Source organism: Aplidium turbinatum, chromosome 15 (assembly GCF_918807975.1).
Source record: "Aplidium turbinatum chromosome 15, kaAplTurb1.1, whole genome shotgun sequence".
Taxonomy (NCBI): domain Eukaryota; kingdom Metazoa; phylum Chordata; class Ascidiacea; order Aplousobranchia; family Polyclinidae; genus Aplidium; species Aplidium turbinatum.
Genome location: NC_137486.1, coordinates 4,384,040 through 4,406,844, shown reverse-complemented (window position 1 = coordinate 4,406,844; position 22,805 = coordinate 4,384,040). Strand labels below are relative to the sequence as shown.

General features: G+C 38.4%; 1 protein-coding gene across 1 annotated transcript; it reads left to right on the top strand.

Moving 5' to 3' along the window:
* Window positions 1–270: 270 nt before the first annotated feature.
* LOC145784710 (uncharacterized) lies at window positions 271–21,931 on the top strand. The gene is made up of 9 exons (XM_082596568.1): window positions 271–484; window positions 2,727–2,835; window positions 4,710–4,892; window positions 9,763–9,959; window positions 10,315–10,524; window positions 11,995–12,165; window positions 12,822–12,992; window positions 14,215–14,397; window positions 21,630–21,931. The coding sequence occupies exons 1-9, from the start codon at window positions 271–273 to the stop codon at window positions 21,929–21,931; spliced, it is 1,740 nt and encodes a 579-aa protein (XP_082452694.1).
* The last annotated feature ends 874 nt before the right edge of the window (window positions 21,932–22,805 follow it).

The following is a 22,805-nucleotide window of genomic DNA, read 5'->3' as shown; positions in this document are numbered from 1 at the left end:
ATGATTTTTTAACTGTAGTTGTGGTAGTTTGTAGTAAATGTTGCAGATATTTAAATGGAAATAAAGTTTTGAATTATATTCCAGATTTTGTTTATCTATTGTAAAAGTTATTACGAATGTACTCAGACTAGGCTATTTCGTTGCATTGCATTGTAGCTAAATGAGCAGAGAAAATTACTTCACTACCAATAAACAATTAACAACTTGCTGTTCATTTCAGATTTTTATAAGCTTATTATTACCAAAAGTGCATTAAATTATTTTTGAATTATGACACTTAACTTACTGATTCTATTGATTGCATGTGCCACATTCACACAGCAAGGAATGTGTTTGAAGTGTCTGAGTGGCACACAAGTGATTTCAAAACTTAATTTATCCTCTGTGGATGGAAATCTAATTACAACTTGCAATTCAGACAGTAATTTTCAATTTGCTCTATGCGCACGTTACGAAGAACAATTTACAACCTCTCGCGGTGGGGGTGAGTCTTAACCCATTCATGGCCGGTGTCCTTTCAAAAGGACATCGTTTTGAATGCATCAGTATTGCATCATCTTATTTTGATTGAATCATTTTGGACTTGCTAGTAGTTGTTTAGGGTCTGTTTTGAAAGGTGTTGATAAATATTTGCAAACAACGTACTTTTTCTGAATTTTGTGAAAATTTGAAAATTGTTGAAAAATGAGAAGAGCCCGATAAAGTGAAGTGAGGAGGAACATGCATGTTATTGCCTATTGGTAATAGATATAAATTATGTTTCTTCATAGTTTGACACTCTGTAATATTGTGCTTCCTACTACACTCTAATTTGTGTAAGGGTTTTCTTCTTTTATTTGTTTATTTTGCTTTATATTTATTGTTGCCTTTTAAAAGGACACCGGCCACATGGCCACATTTTTTTGGTTGTTTGTAACAGTGTCAAAGAATATTGAACATCGTGTAAAAGCAGCACATTGTGCCTATGGAAGACTTAACCATCGTGTTTTCAACAACCATGCTATATTTATCCGCACAAAAATTATGGTCCTCCGGGCAGTCGTTCTATCCACTCTTCTCTATGCTTGTGAAACCTGGACATTATACCGCCGTTACATCAAACGTCTTGAAAATTTTCAGCAGAGGAAACTGGGTCAAATGCTAGGCACTCGTTGGGAAGATTGTCTCACTAAAGATGCAATCCTTGATCGCGCTAGGTTGGTTGCCCAGTTCAGAAGTCACCATATTGCAACACTGCCTTCGCTGGACAGGACATGTCATGAGAAGGAACAACGAGGAGGGACAACTAGAGACAGGAAACCCCTCCTCCAGAAGACCAAGAATGAGATACAAAGATCAGCTGAAAGTCTCCCTCAACCATGCAAACATTGATCTGGATTCATGGGAAAACCTTGCTAGTGACAGATTACTCTGGAGAAAAAGATCTAAGGAAGGCACGGAAATTTTCGAAAAAAAAGGATACAAAAAGCCCAAGAAAAACGAACACTAGAAAAGTTAAAACTACCACGTCCCTCCCTCCATACAATCCTTACCCCCCATACAATGTGACTTTTGCCCACGTCTTTTCCATCATACACTGGCCTCCAAAGCCATATATGACATCACCATCCAAAGCCAAATTCGATTTGATGACGAAACCAATGCTTGGTCACGAGCTGGAGCCGACGACTGTCAGTGGCGTATCGCTATGGTTTGTGCCGCCCGCGGCGGACCATGATTTTGCACCCCTGAACGCGTGAAGTAGGAACCAGAAAATAGAATACGAGCCAAATCCATTTCAAAAAAGATTTTGACTATGCTTTTTCGTTTACGTTTAAAAATATTCTACTGCCACAAGCTTCCGACCGAGGGGGAGACTGCCAACTGGGGGGGACACCCCTCCACTAGCTACGCCGATGGTTACCGTGAATATAATATGTTCATACAATAACTTTGAAACGTCCTTCAAGTAAGATCTGACAAATTTCTACCGAAACAAACACCTTCTTATGTTAAGGTTTTGCGAGATTTACATTTGACTATGTGGCCGGTGTCCTTTTAAAAGGCAAACACAAAAATGCATCAAAAAAGCAAAAATGATCAAATTTTTTTAAACTAATTCAAAAGTTATGACAATACAACTTTGTGGCTTAAATATTTCCTAAAAAGAGCAACGGGAACTTGTGGCGGCTTTTAATGGGTTAAGGTAGGCCTTAAGCGATATTTCTGGGATTTTATCTTCCCTCTTGATTATTATCCTACCTCATTCTTGTTTCACATTGCATTCTTTCAAATAATAACGATTGCGTTATCAGCTGGCAAATAATAACAAGTCCCCAACGGCAATCTCTTTTTGCCGGAAGAGGGCAATGTCTGACGGGCAGGCACTGTAAGGCGGGCCTCAATGAACAGAGCACCCGGCAGCCCGTTGCAACCGGTTTCCCTGAATCTGCACGTTCAGATCTTATTGGACCGCAGTGGACATGGAGCTGGCCAAGAGTGTGTGCGTAACCCTCGCGTAGTCACGACCACCTTAAACAACCAGACAAGCGAATGGCCTTTGTCTCAAATTTGGACCAGGATCGAACAAAGCCCAATGGCGATGATATTACGGGTAACGGGGGCAGGTTTGGTAGAGCTGGAAGCCTCCAGCCCGGTCTCACACATTGGCGGCGGATCAGCTGGCATGGTAAAGTTTCAAAACTTGCAGAAAAATTAAACTACTTCTATCCTTTTTTATGTTTCAGGAATTCTCGTAGATGTTCGTTGTGTGGATCATAAATTTTGTTCAAGGCGAACCTGTGATGATCAAGCCATCGAAACAATGATGAAGTATCCAACGATAACCCATATTGAGTAAGGAAGATATCAAGTTGAAGATAAAGTATAATTTTAGCGCTAGGGGTGTAGGGGAGGAAGTTAAATCGGATTTTTTTTTCAAATCCAACTTTAACCCTGGTTTTAGGATGAAGCAGTACATTCTAAGACTTCTGGTAACTTTTTTTGAAAGTTCCGTCTAAAACCCCTCCCCTTTCTCTGAAAAATACTTTTCACGTAAAATTTCCTCATATTGTATGCTCAACACTTTCTGTTTATAGCATTTAAACTTGAAATATTATTTGCTACTGTACTAAAACACATTAAATATGTTGCAAGATTGCCACAAAAATTTTTCGTGGCTTGGTTTTATCGTAAAACACGGGAGAGCAGTTATTTCGATTTGTACGCATGACTACGCGCATGCGCAAAAGCGTGACATTAATGCAAGCGTTTTGTGTGAAGTTGATTATATTTGAGCCGTCGTAAAGTGACCAAAGCTCATCTCTAAAAAAAACCACTTTTTAAAAAAAATAGTCGCATTTAACTTGTTTTGTTATGATAACTGGTAAAACGCTTTTAGCTTCTATTAGCAAAAATTTACTTTGCAGTCTCAATTCAAGTCCTCATTTTGAGATTCTTGGTTCAATTCTTTTTCCTCTACCTATCTATTTTATCTGATGGTTTTAGTTTAGTCACGTAGATTGACTTGGCTTTGGTATGCTTCTGCTGCAACGACCATTTGAAAACCTCAAGCTGACAACTGCTGCTCAAGGTTTTTTTCAATAGCAAGTTGTTGTAATTAATGTCGACGCGAGGTGGTTGTTGAGAAAGCTCTATCAAAAGGACACTACACAGTACATAATGCTCCTGTGAAGCGAACTTTCAGATGGTTTTCCTTAAACACCTTTACAATGCACCGCATTGCACTCCAGGCAAGAAAAGGCAACATAAATGAAAGAACTGTTGTTTTTTGAAACCTACCGTAATCCTCCGATTGTTTTTAAGCCACAAGCCAAATACGCAGAGCTTTGGCTTCATGCGATTTTCGGCCTGTACACCGGTGGAAGACCAGCCAGCTTGACTTATCCATATCCCAACCAGCCATGGATGTTGACTACCTTGATCTTATATCCATAAATGCACATTTGACTTGTTTCACAATGACAAGTAGGCGATAGCCATCACTAACTGTTCTATAGTACCGGTAATAGTAGCAACCATCACTATTTTAAATACAATACATGAGACGTATTCCTAAATATGACCTGTACAACTGAACTATTCATTAAGCTTATCACAATGTCCAAAAGTAATTTGTGATACAACATATAACTTGATTTAAACGGGTGTAGTTTATATTTTTTTAAGTTTCCACGTTAAAATTTCCATGGAAAATCCGACGTTGTTGTAGCCAACAGAAGATTCTAAGGGCCTACATATCCATCATATTAAAGTAGAAGGTTTAAAGTAGTTCTACTTTTGTAAGAATGGCATTTACTTACGAAGCCATATGTGTGTGGTAAAACCTGCACAATAATATCCTTGAATCAATTTAATGCAGTAGCCTATTCTTTATTTCTTCAATACAGAATATCTGTATTTCAGGCACGGTTTGGCTAGTTTGGAGAAAATTTTCAAAAAAAATATACCAATTTTAGAGTATGCTGTTGTATCCTTAAATCAGGGCTAAAGTAGAAATTAAAATTAATTTCTCCTCCCCCTTATTAACACTGAATGCACTGCCAACTTTGCACTACCTACTATCCGTAGGCTATAGTTGTTCAGGAAGTCTTTTAAACACACAACTACATCACATGTGCATTTTTATTATTTAATACACCGAAACATTGGATACAAAATACAGTTTTTTATTATAACATCTAAAACGTGTCTTGTTTTTCACTTTTCAGTGCGTGCGCTTTTGAGTGCTGCCAAACAGATCTCTGCAACAACGTCCCACTCATCACAAATGATGTAACCACGAAACCCAGCGATGCGGTTGTCATTAAACCCACGGAGACGGTTACTACTGGACCTACAAACACGGTTGCAGGGGGCGGTGCAGCAAACAATCTGCTTAATAAGATGCTAATGTTATTGCACATGCTTGCAGCAATGATGGCTATGTACAAAGTTCATTGACAGAAGCATGGTATAGGATAAACATTCATTTTAAAGAGTAATAACTTGCTTCTCATGTCTCTTAAGCCTCCGTTCTGGCTTCTCGATATTAGGAGAGTTGTAGGTTTAACTTTTATTAAGAGTCATGCTTAAGCATACAGCCAAACAAATAAAATCAGTAAACAAAGCAAACTTGTTTTTATTTGCCGATTCATTTTAAACATGTGAGTATTAATTTTTTTCGCTCTTTATCTGCTTGCCTTGCTTGTATGGAGGAAATGTTCCACAATTTTTTCGCAGTTTTTTTTTACAAAAATGTTATTTCTAACTAACGTTTTCACTCGACCATACACAAAATGTCTGAAATAACCTCACTATCTTGTGGGAGTGGTCGGTTTGTACTTAGTACTTTTCAGAACGTTATTATCAAAGAGCTACTCAACCAGTACCTTTGAAATGACTTGTCTTGAAGATTATTCAAGTGTTTATTCCGTTTTAAATGATGTTGCCATTGTAAAGGCCTTAGTTTTGGAAATATGACATAGAGTAAATGTAATTTTCATCATAGCTTACTCTGATATTTCACTTTGCTACTAGCTTTTTCTATTGTTTTCAGACAGCCAAATCCGTCGTGTTTACATTGATCCTCCATGAACATTTACATGTGCGATTTACATTTTCGAATGTATATTTGAAGGGGTTGTTCAAATACTTCATAATGACAAGAGATTGTAGGATTCTAAAAAAAGCTTCATGGAAATAGACTATCTAAGCTGCTATGTTTTTTATAAAGACAACACGCTAAACTGTGTATTGAAAAACATTGTATGTATTAGCCTTGCAGTATGTATCTATGTAACTTATGTGTATTATTGTATTATACGTATCAGCATTAAATCTTTGCGTACATGATAGTTTTTATAGTTAGTTGAGAAGTCACAAAATTAATGTTTTGCTACAAGGACTCAACTGCTTTTTGACAATATTTCAACAGAAACACAATTAGGATCATTTCACTAGGTTTATACTCTTTATGGAAATGTTGCTCTATAAAAACATTACAAACACTGTGTAAGCTGCATGACAGAAAGTTATTAAAACAATGTGCTCGTTTGTTTCATTTGGAGCAGAAATTTAGCAGCACCGCAAGAAGACTAAAGTAAGCAAGCTCCACAAAAAATGTCTTACCATTTGAAAAGCTATTTCAAAATGCAACAGACCTTTTTGTTTGTTTGTTTGTTTATCTTTATCCTGCATTGCGGGAAAGCGGCCTTGAGCGCTATGCATCGGTGTACGTCTTCCGACATACACCTGACCCACGCTGCAGCCGACGGCAATGTCTATTTCCGGTTGTCTACTCTACTTATGACTTAAATTTGGTACCCATTACTCGAAATCGATCACTGGGTAGAGGCAATTATCGTAAAGTTTCTTGCCCAGAGAAACAACAGCAAGTGCGGGTGGCTGGAGTCGAACATGCAGGCTCTCGACTGCGAGCCCAACGCGCTAACCACTATGATATAGTCTACAAAATATGGCAATAGATATTGTAACATTACGTAAAATACATGTATTACGCTATACTGTATAAGTAACGCTTTATAAGCAAGACTAGTGTATACAAGCAAGAATAGAACACTGTCTGACCAACGCCGCCCTCTCTATGAACACAAACCTACCAAGGCCACGCTCAAGTCAAGCAAGAGCTTCGTCAATGTTTGCCCATTGGAACACACAAGCGCGGCAACTGCGCGATTAGAACAATGGTCATCCGAGTTTGATGGCACCCAACATCTTACAATCCCAAGTCCTTCCGAAAGCCTCCAACAAGCTCCCACCCTTGAGAGAAGAGAGTGATGTTGCTTCAATAGAGCCCGCTGCGGAGTCGGGAGAAATCTTTTTCGATAGAAGATGACTCCCAACCCAATGTGTGGATGCAGCTTAGACAATCAGACAATGAAGCACAGCCTCACCAACTGCCCCTTAGCCCTTCCTGTGACAACAATGATCTAAAAACATTACAGAAAATGCTCTTGTCTGGCTTCGACACTGGCTTGACAAGCTATAAATAAACAAATCAACATTTTATAGCAGGGAAGGTTGTTTCAATGTCATGACAGGAAAGATGTAAAGATGAGGCGTATCAAAAAAAGAAGTATTGTTTTTATTGCTATGAAGTATTAGCAGTTAATCGTAAAAGTAGAAATTCAGTTTTGGAAGCACAAGCCAAAAACAAACCAAGAATTGTCGGAAACAATCACGCGCATAATTATCTCTGACACCTTGCGTTGGATTTCTTTTTGAATAATGTCTTTTCTGTCGTTTGCTGGAGTTGTAATACCGGACCATAGTGATTTACAAATAAAAGTTTTTTTTCTCTCTCTCTCTCTGTATATACATACACAGACCTTGACAACGTGCAAACTGGAGGCCTGTCTGAAGGCCTATGTAGTTTCAATTTTGAATTTTAAGTTAAATGTACTTTAGCCTATATCTCTTTGAATTGAATGGTAGTTTTGAGAACCCAAATTGTCAAAGTGTGATCACTGAGTCTCAAATCTCTGCAAAGCTCCTAATTTTACGTTAAAAATGAACAAATTTTTCCCAATTACCAGTGTTGCCAGAAGCTTTAATCGGATTACCAGCACAAGTTTTAAAATCTGGTCCGGTATTTGAATGGTAACAACTGCACAAAAGTAACTCAAAATTTAAATCCATCATTGATTAACTGGTTTCGTTCGCTTTAAAGAGTGGACAGGTTTATTTGGTCCCTGGATAATTTTAGGGGCCCGAAACCTTTCAACAGGACTCGGACACATGAAGAAACCACAGCGTACTCTTTGTATAAAATGCGTTTTTTGTATAAACATCCTGATGTGGGGTGCAGTAATCTCATTGGTACAGGATCCAAAATATCCTCAACGACTCTGTCAATGACACTTGCTTGTAAAGATGTCAATCAATAGTTGGCTGCGGAAAATAGCTGTTTGGCTCAGTGGCTTCATCATTTCTACCACAATTTCTTTTTCGTTTATGAAGCAGAAATTCAGGTAACATTTACAGAGAACATGTTGTCAACTTCATAACAGTGAGGGGGAGGGCTGATAATTAATTTTTGCAACCAAGCGATGACAACAAAACGAAACAGCGAAGATAGGCTCATCCCTAGAGCTTTATGCAGCACCATGGCAATTAAGTGGTTTAGGCAAGAAACTTAAGTTGTTATTTCTGATGAGACACCAGCTCAGTGGCCGAGCGGTTTCGCCTTCGGCTCGGGTGCTGGTAGATCTGTGATTGATTCTAGGTCGGGTCAAACCGAAGAGTTTAAAGACGGTACCGATTGTGTTTTCTTGCATAACGCACTAATTATGTCCTGTAATAATGTGATGATATTTTATATGATACAAAATAAAAAATGAGCACTGAGCAGTTGTAGACAATAAATGAAATCATAACATTATTTTTGCAGTTGTAACATTATTTTTATAATTCTGATGAGACAACAAATAATTGAAATGACCAAAGTGTGGCCTTGTGATACGACATGAACAAAAGTTGCCCAAATCTCAGTGACACTCCCCTCATCATATTCATGAAACTAAACAAATGCACCAACGGCGTCATGGAAATTTTAAACTTTAAAATGAAACCACATCAGGGTGCTGTGCAGTTGGAGGCTGGAGCAGCCTACATATCACCTGGGCTGTTGAGAGGATAATTTGGGGCCGGTATCAAAAAGATCCTCAACTTAAATCAAGAGACTTCTAAGAAAACACACTGCATCCAACAAATACGAGATGATTTCTTCAAACTACAGGGCCCTTTGAAATGGTTACAGGCCCTTAAAGTCATCCCGCGCTGAAGTCTAAAAGCACCCTCCGGACCCCCTCCTCCAACGTTACTGGATATCAGATAAGTTGTTATAAACATTTTAAATGTAGGTTTTGCTTTTTTTGCAAGTTACAAAAATAAACAAAATGATGATGTCATTGGAAGCATGAGTAAGTGATGGTCATAACGTCATAACCAAATTGCTTCAATAAACAAGACAAAAAATTCAGTGTGTTCAAAACATGTCTACCTTCTGTCAACAATGAGATCACAACAAACGTATGTGGTGACTTTGTTTTTCTGTTGGTTGAGGTAAAAGTAGACCATTTCCTGTTTCAAATCTCTTCGGTTCATGATATACATTATCTGCATTGACTTTACAAGAGTGGACAGGGTAATGTTGTGCAGCCATGCAGTTCTAAATCAGTAGGTATTGAAAAAAAATTACGATAAACCAAGAACAATGTTAGACGGAATATAACTGCATTGTCGTTTCTTGATTGTAAATTTAATGAACCACAAAGACACATGAAGTTTGAAGTGGACTAATTCAAAAAGAATGTTCGGTTCTTTAGCACCGGTAAACTGACAGTTGGTATTTTCAAATTGACAAGCAATAGATAGGTAATGCTGCACTTTTCTTTTGCCTGGAACAAAGTGAAATAAAAAAAATGTGTTTGAACTGTAGCAAAACTCGAATATCACGATAAATAACAAAAATAATAAAAAACGAATCGGAATCACTTTAGTAGTGTACTAGTCAGACCTTAAAGAGTTGTGGAGGCTCCTGTAACCTAATGTTTAACATCTACATTTCATGTTTACATACTTGCGAGTTTATTTAAATATAAGTTTACAAAAGTCAGTTGATAAATTAACTGAACAATTGATTGATTGACTGAGAGTATTAAAAGTAGACTAAGTTCGAATTAGGTAAAACCAAATAAAGATTGTTTAAAGCAATACAAATATTCAGATATAAAACCAAAAAATGCATATTTTTCTGAATAGTTGGCTTATAATTCTTTTCTCTACGTTCGCGACGAGTGGCCAGGCTTGTGACACTCTCATAGCTCCTGAACAGCGTATAGACTGCCATCCCGTGATTAATACGCAGTCCGCATGCGAGGAGGCTTCGTGTGTATGGTGCTCGGATGTGGCAGCAAATGTGGTGCCCTGTTTTCTTAACGTCACAACAAACTTTCAAGGTAAGTGAAGTGATATTTTTATGTCTCTTTCAACGTTTCTGCAACTTGCGAGTTGGAAACCTGTGGTGTTGTATTTTTGGCCTTCCTTATTCATTTAATTTATGGTAGGAAGTAAGTTAAAGACTACTTTTAATTAACCTGCCAAAAGGCAAATTGGTTGATACTTTATAAAGCTGTAGTCGTTAAATACATAAGCTAAAATTTATCAAAATTTATATTCACTTATAAATAAATTACAGTTAGGCTATTTTGCAGATGCAAATAAACAAACGCTGACAAATGGTGCCAAGATAAAACAAAAATTAATCAGTTGATCTCCAAAACAATGACAAGACTTTTGTTTGATCCTTTTTAGTGTTGCTCAAAGCAGCTCAGAATTGCCACTCTGTGTTGGATTGTGACATAGCAATAAATTGCCATCCTGACATCATAACTTACAGTCCAAGCCAAGCTTCTTGTGAAAGCAGGGGGTGCTTGTGGCTGGGTAACTTTGCAGTCAATGACCGCCCGAGGTGTGTCTTTTACAACAACACCGTCATTGGAAATAATGGGTTAATTGGAGGAGGTAAGATTGTTTTTGATGAACCTTTTGTAGTGAGGCTAATATGATTTTTTAACATTTCATTGTGATCATTTTCTTTATTTTACGGAAATGCTTTGCAAGTCCCACTCAAAGTAAGCAATGCTCGTTGCTATGTACAATCAACTAACTGATAACCAAATAAAAAGCCTACCAAACTGAGAAATGTTATAATGAGGGAACTATTGTTCAAAACAAAACCAAATGCAGTTGGCAAATACGCTGGTTAACGAAATATCCACCAATTGAATTTCAGCTGATAAAAAATCAAGAGTAGTCTGTCTTCACTCCAAATGACTCCAAACATGACTTTAATTCCAACCCTGCTCCAAATTTTGGGAATATTGACTCCAAACTCCACGAGCAAACTAAAAGATCCCCTGTCATGAAAAAAAAGCATCTTTTGAAATGAAAAAAGTGACTGCTGGAAAATAAAACAATAGAATGACACAAAAATAACAACGTCACCAAGTCCAGCGTGTATAATTGTACGCTAAAAGTATCAACTGATCAAAAAATCAGACTCCGAAACTACACCGACTCCAGCCGAAAACGGTGACTTCGTTTCCTACATACCCCAAAACTCCGGCTCTTGTACACTTCTGGTTTGAAGTGTTCGCCACGTTGACTCGATACTTACGCGCCCAACTCAAGATCAAGCGGTATTTATAGTGGAATAAATAATTCCCCGGCAACAACAGCACCAACAACTATCGGAAACTTCACTCTGTCAACCTCGGTAACAGACAGGGTTTGCGTCAGTGGTTCAAAGTCTCTACATGTAACCTATGCAAGCCTACCAAGATTAAGCTCTCAAAGAAGGTTTCCCAATCCGAGGATAAAGATAAAATCAATCAAGTGCGTTCTTGCTCAAATGTATACTTCAGTGGTTACGCGTCCGGCTCAAGATCACGCGGCGCTGATTCGACTCTCGGGGTGTGCGCTTGAGCAACGCATTTCAGGTCAGCTCTCCATTCAGCGGTTCCTAGTGAATGGAATAATTCCCCGGCAACAACACTTCAACAATCGGAAAACTTCACTCTGTCAATCTCAGTAACCGACCCTGCGTTGAGAGCCTGTACAAGTATGCGAAACTACCAGGAATAACCTATCAGGCTTTGTCAGTCCGAGGATAAAGATTCAAAACCAACCAACCATCTTCTCTTTTCTTCGTGAGCAATAGGTAGCCCAACCGAATGCGCTTCAGTATTTGGGCAAACGCAACCTTCTGCTTAGTTACCCAACTATAATTTCCCCGTGTTGCGGAGTCTAATGCGGTTAGGTCTATCACTTGCACACAAAGTCTAGCAATAGTCATAGAAGTAAACCAAACTGCAGGCTACCGTTACGTACGGTAATCTATCCTGGATTGTGAGAGAAACAGGCTACGTTCCCTCACTGCATTGGTTCTGGTGACGTGCAACAGGTTGGTTTAACACGATTATTGCATTTCAGCATTTCCAATGGCTGAAGCAGCTGCAAAGTGCACTTCGTGTGACAATTGCACTCACAAATTGGAATGTCTGCCCAACGAAGACGGTGGACGCTACAACCAAATGAGGTGCCAAAGAGAAGGATGCATGTGGTGCGCTGATACTGGAAAGTGCATAGTTGGAGCATTTTCTGGTAAATTAACTCCAATCACGACAACTGTACTCATGTGATAAGAAAGAAGCTTGTGATTAACTTAGTTTTGAATCTGTTTCAAAATCAAAATGACAAAATACGTTTGCAATGAAATACTTTAATATTTGTATTGGACTACTTAGAAATTTTACAGTCATTCCAACTTCAGTGGACATTTTAACAGTTTGGTTTTTCGTAACTATCATGTCAACGAGATTTAATGTAATTTCAAAATAAAACATACAATGAAATGATCAAGAAAACGACATATTGAATCGATTCGTGTGAAAATAAATTGGCTTGTATTAGCGTATAATGAAATGATATAGCCTTTTGTAACCTAAATTTTGCCAACTATTTATAGAATAATTTAAACTGCACAGGCCTCTAGTCTATTATTATTAATTATCGAAGACGCGCACATCAGAAAAACGTGCAGACTACAGGCTTACCGGTAATTATTATGTAGAAGGTCGCTGTTAAAGTTTACTAGTCGAACTCTCTGTAAAATTTCGGCCACATTCTTTAGAATTGGGCTAAGTAGCAGAGTGACGCGTGACAACGTGCTGTGGACAAAATGTGACCCTTCCATCTATATCCATAAATTAATATTAGCCTACCTACTAACTTATTTGCTAATGTTATTTGTTTTTCAGCTTTGGACATGTTGGGCCCTCAGTGTAATTCGTGCGCCTCTTGCCCTTGTAACGCTTACATTAAATCCAATTCGAAAGATGAGTGCTTGCAAAAGAAAGGAACGTATTGCACTAACAGGGAAAGCTTTCCAGACGACAGAAGATGCGTTATCATTGGAGACACGTCGCAAGGTGGAATACCCACAATGTGCACAGGCTAGATAGCGACCGGCAAATATATCTTTCAAGTTGGAAGTTACTGTTGCAGTATAGGCTTGCTGGCTTGGTGGTTGCCAACTTAAATGGCAATTGCCCAACACACTTTGACAACCTAAAATGGCTTCACATGCAATTTCAAAATTGAAGATTGATTAGATCAATTTAAGGGACGTTTTTAAGGGATATGATGGGTAGTTTTACACATGCATTCAACTCATGAAATAGAGTAGCCTACAGCATAGCCTAGTTGCTTTGTTAACACTGCTTTCTTAACACCATCCTTAAAACAAAAAAAAATAGTTGTAAGCTGATGAATGCCTTCATTTCTAACTTTTTCCCGTCTGTAATTAATGACAGTGGTATGGGAGTGCATAAATTGAAGGAGGCTGCGTGGGATCGAGAGATGTGGAGAAAGATGACATATAGAGTGACCGAGAGTCGTAAATGACTGAACGGATGAAGAGAGAATTAATGAGTTTTTCGTACAAGGGTGGAGCTTTCCGCAAAACCATACACCAATGTAAAATGGCCTCTTCTTCTTAGCAATGTGGTGCTGACGGATAGACCGAACGAGCAGACTACACCGATGTCTGCCTCGATAGCTCAGTTGGTTAGCACGTAACTTCGTGAACGAAGAAGCGTCAAGATCAAGTAGTGCTGATTCGACTCTCGGGATGTGCGCTTGAGCAACACACTCTAAGGACTGCTCTCCATTCAGCGGCACCTAAGAAATGGAATAATTCAACAACAACATTTCAACAATCGGAAACTTCACGCCGTCGGTCTCGGTAACCGGCCCTGCGTCAAAAGCCTCTACAAGTATGAGATGCGAAACTACCAGGAATAACCCATCAAGGCTTTGTCAGTCCGAGGATAAAGATTCAAAACCAACAATTCAACATCACCAATGATTGTAGGCCTAGTACAGTATCTGTAACCTACCTAACGGAGTGGATGGCTTGCGCGTCTTGGATGATGAAACCAAATCTGGTTGCTTTGTAGCCTTCAATACAGTTCAGTTCAGTTTTTTTTTTTTTTATTTCTGACCATCATATCAAAAACAATACACGTCAACATAGCAAAGGTCGCAATGACTCGGGTGGTAAAATAGACCCTCGGCCCCAGAGTCTCATACGATTAAGAAGAAAAATGAATTTGCAATACGCTACATGACTAATCCATCATGATTATTCAGGAGAGTGCACAATGCAGAAAGCGATGGTTGGAAAGTGCAAGTCATGTGACGCCTACTGCGACGATTCGCTTGACTGCTCAAAGAATAATACATTTGAAACTGAAATTTCTTGTGCTGAGAAGGGATGCATGTGGTGCCACGGGAACGAAACAGGCCCAAGTTGTCGCTACGGAAGTAATGGACGTGAGTTTTGGTTGTTTAATATAAATCAGCTTTCTTTTGAACTTTTAAAATCTGGTGTGTGTTTGGTTAATGAGTAGCCTAAACACTAAAACTAACGTGTTGAGTTTTTCTTTTTCTTGATCATAATTCTCAAAACGTGTTGAGTTTTATAAAATAAACGCTAGAAAATGCTCAAACAGTCTCGTGGCAGAAAATTTTTACGCATAAATGCAGTTGACGTAAAAAATAAAACCACCATCTCTCGTAGGGGTACAACAAATAACCTACATAGTTTATTTCTTTGCTTACATCATAAATAAGTGGCTATAATTAAGGGGGGGGGAGAACTTAAACCAAAAGTTTTGCTCTAACCTCCTCGAAAGATGGAGACACATGCATAAACACCAAAACTCTTACTTTTACCGCTGAAAAATAACGTTTACCCTCTTCAACATAAGGATTGAAAATTTTGGACTTTTCAAAAAGAATTACTGTTTGTGGTACCTAAACAGATCACTTTTCTGATGTAATAAAAAAGTTCCCATTGCTTCGCTGAAGTCTTCTGGTGTGACATCAGGTTTTGCTGTAATTTTATCAAGGCAAACATGCACATTTACTGCGTAAGTGTGAAATTGGGGGCTGCTATATTTTTATTTCAACCTGAAATATAACGCTGGATTTTGGAATGGATGAGGATGTATCATGTTTTCTACGTTATAACGTAGGCTACTTTCCGTAGGCTATAATTTGTCTGCAATAGACTACCGGTATTGATAATTTCTGCTTGATTAAAATTTGCATAACTGTCGCCTTCTTTTGAAAATTAAATGGCGCATCCAAGAACTTAAAGGTCTTTGTGGCGCCTTTAGTCTTGGTTTAGTGTAGGGCACTTTATGGGTAGACGATCAGCTTACTGCAAATTTTCTTGGATTTTTAGTGCCAGTTCATAATACAAAGGTGCTTCGTTTAGCATAGACTTTTTCTTAAATGATTCAGACAACATAGGCTACTATTAGTAATAATTATGAGATTTATGATACATTTGTGACAAAACAGCTTTTAGTAGTTGTCTGGCCTTTCCACGAATTAGTTTATAGTTAATAAGTCAATAAGCCTAACCTACTTCTAGAATTAAAGCTGCAGATAGCCTACTACAGTAGGCCTACATAGGCATTGTTTTCAGATTTTTCCTGTCTATATAGGCCTAACGTAAGCATATGTTTGTTTTTTGGTTTCCAACTCCAAAGATGTTTATTTTTGTCACTGGAATGCTTTAAGGATAGTTGCAAGAAATACTTACAACATTCCTTTAAGTTTTCATACGTAACCTAATTGTTGTCACTTGTGTAAGGTTTAAGCCTACACATATTTTTGGGAAGTATTTTGCAACTGAAAACATTTATAAGCTTAAGACATATAAACTTGAATGCAGAGCTATCAAGATTAAACAACTTTAAAGGATTCCTCAGCACACCATGGAGTAGCCTAGGCTACCGGTAAATAGAATGCAAATGTCAGTTTAGTGTCAGCCCATGTGGTATCAACCGTATCATCATTATGCATTTGTCTCTTCTTTAATACATGAAATATGGCGTTGTCCCCGCTAGCAAGTATCCTCCAGTTTTTGTTTCCCCTTTGCCATGCTTTAGAGTTGTTGGAGCTAATAGGCTACTATTCAGATTCCTTGCATTGATATCTTCTCTCACTAACTCTAGCCATCTCTGGTTTGGTCTTCTAAGTTTTTCCCTTCTGGACAAAAATCGTTTTTGCCATTATTGGAGCCTTGTCATTAGACATAATAGTTACAGATAATATATAGTCATCATAAGTTACATAATAGTTAGCCTACAATATAGTTACATACTTACAGTCCACATGCCTATAGGCAGTGTAGGGCGCGATAACTCATTTTTCAGTTAAGCGATAACGATAATCGATAAACGAAAAATGCCTAAAGCGATAACGATAAACGATAAATCAAAAAAAAGTTAAGCGATAACGATAAACGATAAATTATCGCCGATAATGTCCGATAACGATAATTTTTTTTCTCGATTAGCGCTGCCCCATCCCATGCAGCACGAACTGTTTTCATCAACATGACGAAAAATCGAACATAATATACTGTAAAGGGACAAAACTTTTTGTAAGTTATGCATGAATAGAATCGCAACAGCGGCAGTAGGTATCAATCTTCAACCTCTTGATCCAGAATCAAATCACTGAGGTAACCGCCGTGCTTATAGTTATACCTTCAGATACCAGTTGGATGCTTTTATCAATTGGGTTACACTGCCGCTTACGTGCAGTAGACAAAATAATTAAATCAAATGAAACTACCATAAAAAATTTCAAACTTTGTATTTTGCTTTCTGCTTAAAGGGCTGTTTACAGCAAAGTCAGCAATAATTGAAAAAAATCCAAAAAACGCAAAATGCTTGAAAATTTATCAGTAATCTTAAGCGTTATTGGTAGTAAAAATGTGCATACTGTGAAATCCATCAAGCTTGTCAAATTAGTCGTGTTTGTTCAAGAACAATAACATAATTATCGTAATTTACTGATAATTTCAGATAAATTTTTCTGTTTTCTTTGTGAACACCATCAAGCAATGGCAGAACGCTGAGTTGTTGAAATAAGAATTACAATATAGGCACTGTATTATTAGTGGGAATAAAAATATTTGATTGAGCGTTGGCTATGTCGCATAGGTAAATCATCGTCGTATTCAGGCTTACGCCCGGTGGTTGAAGATTTAGATTAAGTGGACGGGAAGGCAAGGAAGCCAATCTTCATGTCCACCTTCAGGCATGCCTTTAAGTGTCCTGCCCTTTCGATTGCCGTTCCAACGCTTTCACCGCTCGGCTATGCAGCATAAGTAAATGAGAAAGGTTATACTGTATTTAGCATAATTTTACCACGCAACTCGATACGCAACTGTATGCTCATGAGCGGTGTCGAACCGGCGCCCTTTCGATTGCCGTTCCAGCGCTGTCACCACTCGTCTATGCAGCATAGGTAAATGAGAAAGGTTATACTGTATTTAACATAATTTTACCACGCAACTCGATGCGCCTATTGTCATGCAAAAACTACTACAAGATGCAAAAAGTGTGATGTCGGTCTGCATGTCAAATGCTTCAAGCAATATCATATTCTGCAATGACTTGTTTCAGTGATGGTGGCGCGAAAGACCATGTTTCCGATGTAAAAGCGGCCTCGTATTGCGACACTTTCATAAACCACTTGCCAATTTTTTTCGCTTCGCTTCAAAAGAATCTGTACCGCCTGTGCGCCTACATTTTAATTGTAAAATTCACTCGCGATTGCCGATTGCAGCAAAACAACAAGAGACTTGTTGCATGCATTTCATTGCATTGCAATTTGCAACTCTAAAAATTATTGTGTTGTCAGGGTCGTCGCTGCAGGGGGCGTGCCCCTCCCATGGCAACGACATGTGCACACACACTTCAGGCACTGAAGAAGAACTGGTTTTAATTTTAGTTTCATTAACTAGGTGGCTAGTAAAAATATTACTTTTCATTGTCTTTCCACTTGTGTGTTGATCCGAAATAAAATTTATCGGCGATTAATTATCGGCGATAATCAAATATTGCCTTTGGCGATAACGATAAACGATAACTGAAAAAATAATTAAGCGATAACGATAAACGATAAAAATTTATCGCCGATAATTATCGCCGATAAATTATCGCCGATAATGCCCATCACTGCCTATAGGCGACCATCGCAAACGGTGGCTTCTAAGAAACTAACGAGTGTTTTTTACTTGTGTCATCTCTCGAATACTTTCATTTCTAATTTTATTCAAGTTTTTTACGCACCATTTGGACCATTGCTTTCCATCCTATTCATATCTTTAATCCTCGTGGCCCATCTTTTGGTCCCATAGCACGTTGCAGCCTACTTCTCACTCATGTCTTACTCTTAGGTACAAACAATGCATTTCATTTTCTGTAAAAGCACTCTTCCACACAGAATCCTGGACAAAGACTTTGAATTTTTTCTTACCAGCTTTTATTCTTGTTATCATTAAATCATGTACTCTTCCATCCATAGCCTACTCAGAGTCAGAACGTCAAAACATCTCCAAGTTACCAGAACTTTTCATCCACTTCCAGTTTTCCCTCATCTAGAGTGACTATCTCTTCATGTCCTTCGTTTACCTTCCCTGGACAACGTTAGTATTTAATGTCTTTTATTCTCACCCGACGAATATTCGGACCCGATTGAGATAAACACAAGGGCAACACCAAATTAAAAAATATCAATCAGAGAACATGAGCTACTGGACACATTTGTTGCAAGTTGCAACTACAGTAAGGTTCTATCTCAGATTCCAATAGACTAAAAGTTACTTTTACCAAAAGCTGTACCGTAGCCTATTAGAAAATCTTAGCCTTAGACTAAAAACTATCACGCATGCAACAAAATGACCTACTTGGTTTGGTTTGTATGATCACTCGCACCAAACTGTATAAACATTAAAAATTGCAATTTTGCCATTTTCCAAGCAAAACAATTGTTAATAACAAAAACATTGTTAATAATCTACTGCAGCCAAAATATTTGACAACTGTGATCTTTAAGACATATAAAACTCAAATTGGATTCTAAAAATCTGAAAAAAAAAACTCAAAACATCAGAACATGTATAGGCTGAAAGCTCTCGAAACAGTTTTTTTTTGTAGATGAATGTAGTCACCTAGCAAGACAAGCTTTTTTAATAATTAGGCTACTGTGCGCATTTGCATCCGTTAATGTTTTTCTTTGGTGTACCCATGGCCACCTGGAGATCCGGCCTGATTTGTCACATTTTGCAGATTTTGATTACAGCTACTGCTAGTGCTTGACTGACATTTTTTGAGATGTTTTTACTTTTTGCGGTTTCCTAATGACAAAATTTTTTTTTGTTGTCTTGGGGAAGCAGTAGCAAATGAGAAAAAGTAAGTTCAAAAACGCTAAATCAGACTGTTATTGAAAAATTAACGGTCTGACTAAAATCTTCGAAATCAAATTTTCTTTGTTTTTCAGCATGTGAGGATGTTAAAACCTATTGTGTCATCTGCAGGGCCGGATTAAGACGAAACTGGGCCTGATGCTGCAGCGCAAAAACAGGCCTATTTTTTCTAGGCATTGGTACATATGCATTCGACACTCTGACTCCACCGTACACGCGTAATCAGACCGACCAAAGAGCCTTTATTGCTTTCGACGCAGTCAGCCAAATTTTAATGAACATTAACAATAATAACGACGTGTTATCGTAAAAACTCGAGAGTAACATCAGGCTATGTAACACCAACACAATTCAATACCAATATTGCCTGAAAAGCGGAGTTAATGAAGAAAAGGCTAATCCAGATCAACTTAACGTTGGCATATTGTCAATGCTGCGCTAGTGCTGCTTACTTATACTACTGTTTTTCGAGTCTTAGCAAGCGCGAAATCTTCGATCATGTCAGTGCAGTCAAGGCTGCTCAGCACCTCATGTTCAATGCTCATAAGCGCCAGCATGTTTAGCCTTTCCTCCCTCATCGAGGACCGCAGCTCTCCTTTGACTATTCCCAGTTTTGAGAAGCTCCGCTCGCCGGAGGCATTAGACACCATCAAGCACAGATAGATGCGCAAAGCAATCTCGACGTTTGGAAATGTTTGAGAAAGGTTCAACGACGACAAAAGCTTGTACATGGTAAGCTCTGCTGACTCGTTCACACTCACCGATTTCTGGGTGCGCATAAATACAGCAAACTGTATGAGCTCAGCCACCAGCGTGTCTTCCAAGTCATCTGGATACGAGGAAACGAGATTTTGAGCTTTATTCTCGATCTGCTTTATGCTCAATGACGTTAGCTCCGAAAGAAATCCGAATGTTGTAGATATATCCTCATACGCCTTCATTCGCTTTTCCAGTTCAGCTAACAGTCTGTCGATCATGACCAGATATATATGGGTTTTGAATGTTTCCCTAGGGGTGAGGTTTTCTTCGTTTGCAGCTCCTTCATCAGGCATTCGCTTTCGCTTACGGCCTCGACGTTCTTCAGCCTTGTATTCGCCGTGAGGAACCTTTTCGATCGCCATCTGCTCATACACGTCAAATCTGTCCCGTGCAAATTGAATCGTGTCGACCAGTGATTCGAAAAAACTAAGACTTCTGAAACAAATAATTCTCAAAATGGAAATGAACCAAGTATCAGTAGGTGCAAATGTAAACTACGAAAAGGGCATATGCAGATAAGTTGAGTGTCACAGAGGGAAGTAAGAAACGAAAAGGGGAATTTGTCAGGCAATACAATAAAAATACTTGGAGCTTGGTTTTACAATAGTTCCGGGTAGTGAACAATCGTCAAGGCCCTAATGTTTGGTGTGCTCCCAAATTCTGCCAAATGACGTTATGAAACCTTCTAAAGTTGTTCGTCACTTTCATTCAAAGCACAACAATCTTGAAGGCAAGCCACTTGAATATTTTGGACGAATATTCTCTGATATGAACGATTAAAAAAAGCAAATGAAAAGATGACGACTACCGAAAAATCCTTTCTTCATGAATCCTATCTAGTTTCTCTACGAATAGTTAAAACCAAAAAAAGCATACACGATTGGGGAAGAGTTAATAAAGCCGTGCATCTTATCTGCGGCTGAAGTAATGAAGGGCCCTGAAACAGCTCGAAAAGTGTTATAATTTTTCATCTTAAATAAGTAGTCTATGCCAAAATCTTGCTTTATCTTACGTGCCTAGGCGTAACACTGTGCCTAGGCGTGCGAAAGTCGGACTACAAATTTCATAATAAGAATTATTTGTGGGTTAATTAAGCAAAGGAAAACTGTTCAGCGTCCGGAAAATTCACGTCTGTTTTCGTCTGGGCCTATTTCAGGAATGGGCCTAATGCTGCAGCATCAATAGCATCCACCTTAATCCTGCACTGGGTCATCTGGAGAAAAGAGTAAAGAAAGCGTAAAAATATAATTTTTAGAAAAAATTATTTAAACGTTCGCCCAAAGTTAGAAAAACCTGGAAATTTCTGCAAAATGTGACAAATCAGGCCGTATCTTTAGGTGGCCATGGTGTACCGTACTTTATTGTTTTTTTTTCGGACAAGCACGCAATGTTGCATCACAAACGCATAATGTCTTCCAAACCACCCAATTAGCCTACTTTGCTATTATCGCCAGAAATGTAATAAAACCACAATAATGCTATGTCAGTTTTAATCCTATTTTTCATTATTTAGATCGATGCATTTCTGAGGATTATTGTGATGTAGAATTCCCAAGATTTCAAAACATCCAGTGGAAACTAATTTCTTCTCAGCGACCTCACCTCTCGCGGTTGATGGAAGTTTTGTGCTTCTCACAGCTTGGTGTGTGGGCGCCAGCTACCGTTGATAGATGTCTATCTGCCTCGCCGCAAGCGTTGGCACCTCTCATGAGAAAGATGTCTTTGCTAAGCGAGTATTACCACTACATGCATTACCATCGCTTCCACTTGGATGATGCTATGCTTGATGATGACATAGACATTCATTTCATCTAAACAAAGTTGAAATTACTCTAAGTAAAAAACTCCATTGTGGATTTAAACAAGGCAGTATTTCCAATAGACGTTTGCTTTCTGTTATTTCAAGCTCAAGTGATCGAAAACTTGGTTCAAAGCCTCTACAAGTATGCGAAACTGCCCAGATTAAGCTTTCTCAGTCCGAGGATAAAGATTCTCATAATCAAGTATGACCATTCTGAAAACTTTAATCGAGAGGAGGTCCAAACAATATCTGTTTTTGTTTTATATACAATCGCTGTTTACAAATTAACCTATGTATTTCTGCTTAATGAGACCTATCTCTGACTACGACAAGAAAAAAGTGCTTTGGACAAGCTCCATTTTGTACAGAAGGATTTGCCTCTGTGGCTCTGTCTGTCGTGAACATTATTTCCGCTGTTCTAAGTGTGAACCCGGTTTATTCATTCAACTATTAGGCTACGTTGGTAACTTAAGTAGAACAGTTTAGTTTACACGATAAAATGTGATTTTTCATTTCAATGTCAATTATCTTCAATCGCATGCCATTGTTAAGATCAATTCTCTAACATTTAAGCGAGAAACCGAATGTTTCTAACTCAAAGCAACTGAAATTTGAAGATGAACCGCACACTTGTTAATGCCTTATTAGTAACTACCTTCGCAATTGTATGCAGTATTGTCTTTAACATAGATAAAACTTTTACGACAGATATAGTAAGTCTGGTTTGGTTTCGAATCTTTATCCTCGGACTGACAAAGCCTTGATAGGTTATTCCTGGTAGTTTCGCATACTTGTAGAGGCTCTTGACGCAGGGAAGGTTACCGAAATTGACAGAGTGAAGTTTTCGGGTTGTTGAAGTGTTGTTGCCGGGAAATTATTTCAATTATT

Bases quoted from the DNA above. Each gene is read 5' to 3' on its own strand.
- LOC145784710 (XM_082596568.1), top strand. From the start codon at position 271: ATGACACTTAACTTACTGATTCTATTGATTGCATGTGCCACATTCACA. The intron at 9,960-10,314 runs GTAAGTGAAGTG...GATCCTTTTTAG, and splicing joins CGTCACAACAAACTTTCAAG to TGTTGCTCAAAGCAGCTCAG. The intron at 12,166-12,821 runs GTAAATTAACTC...TTTGTTTTTCAG, and splicing joins CATAGTTGGAGCATTTTCTG to CTTTGGACATGTTGGGCCCT.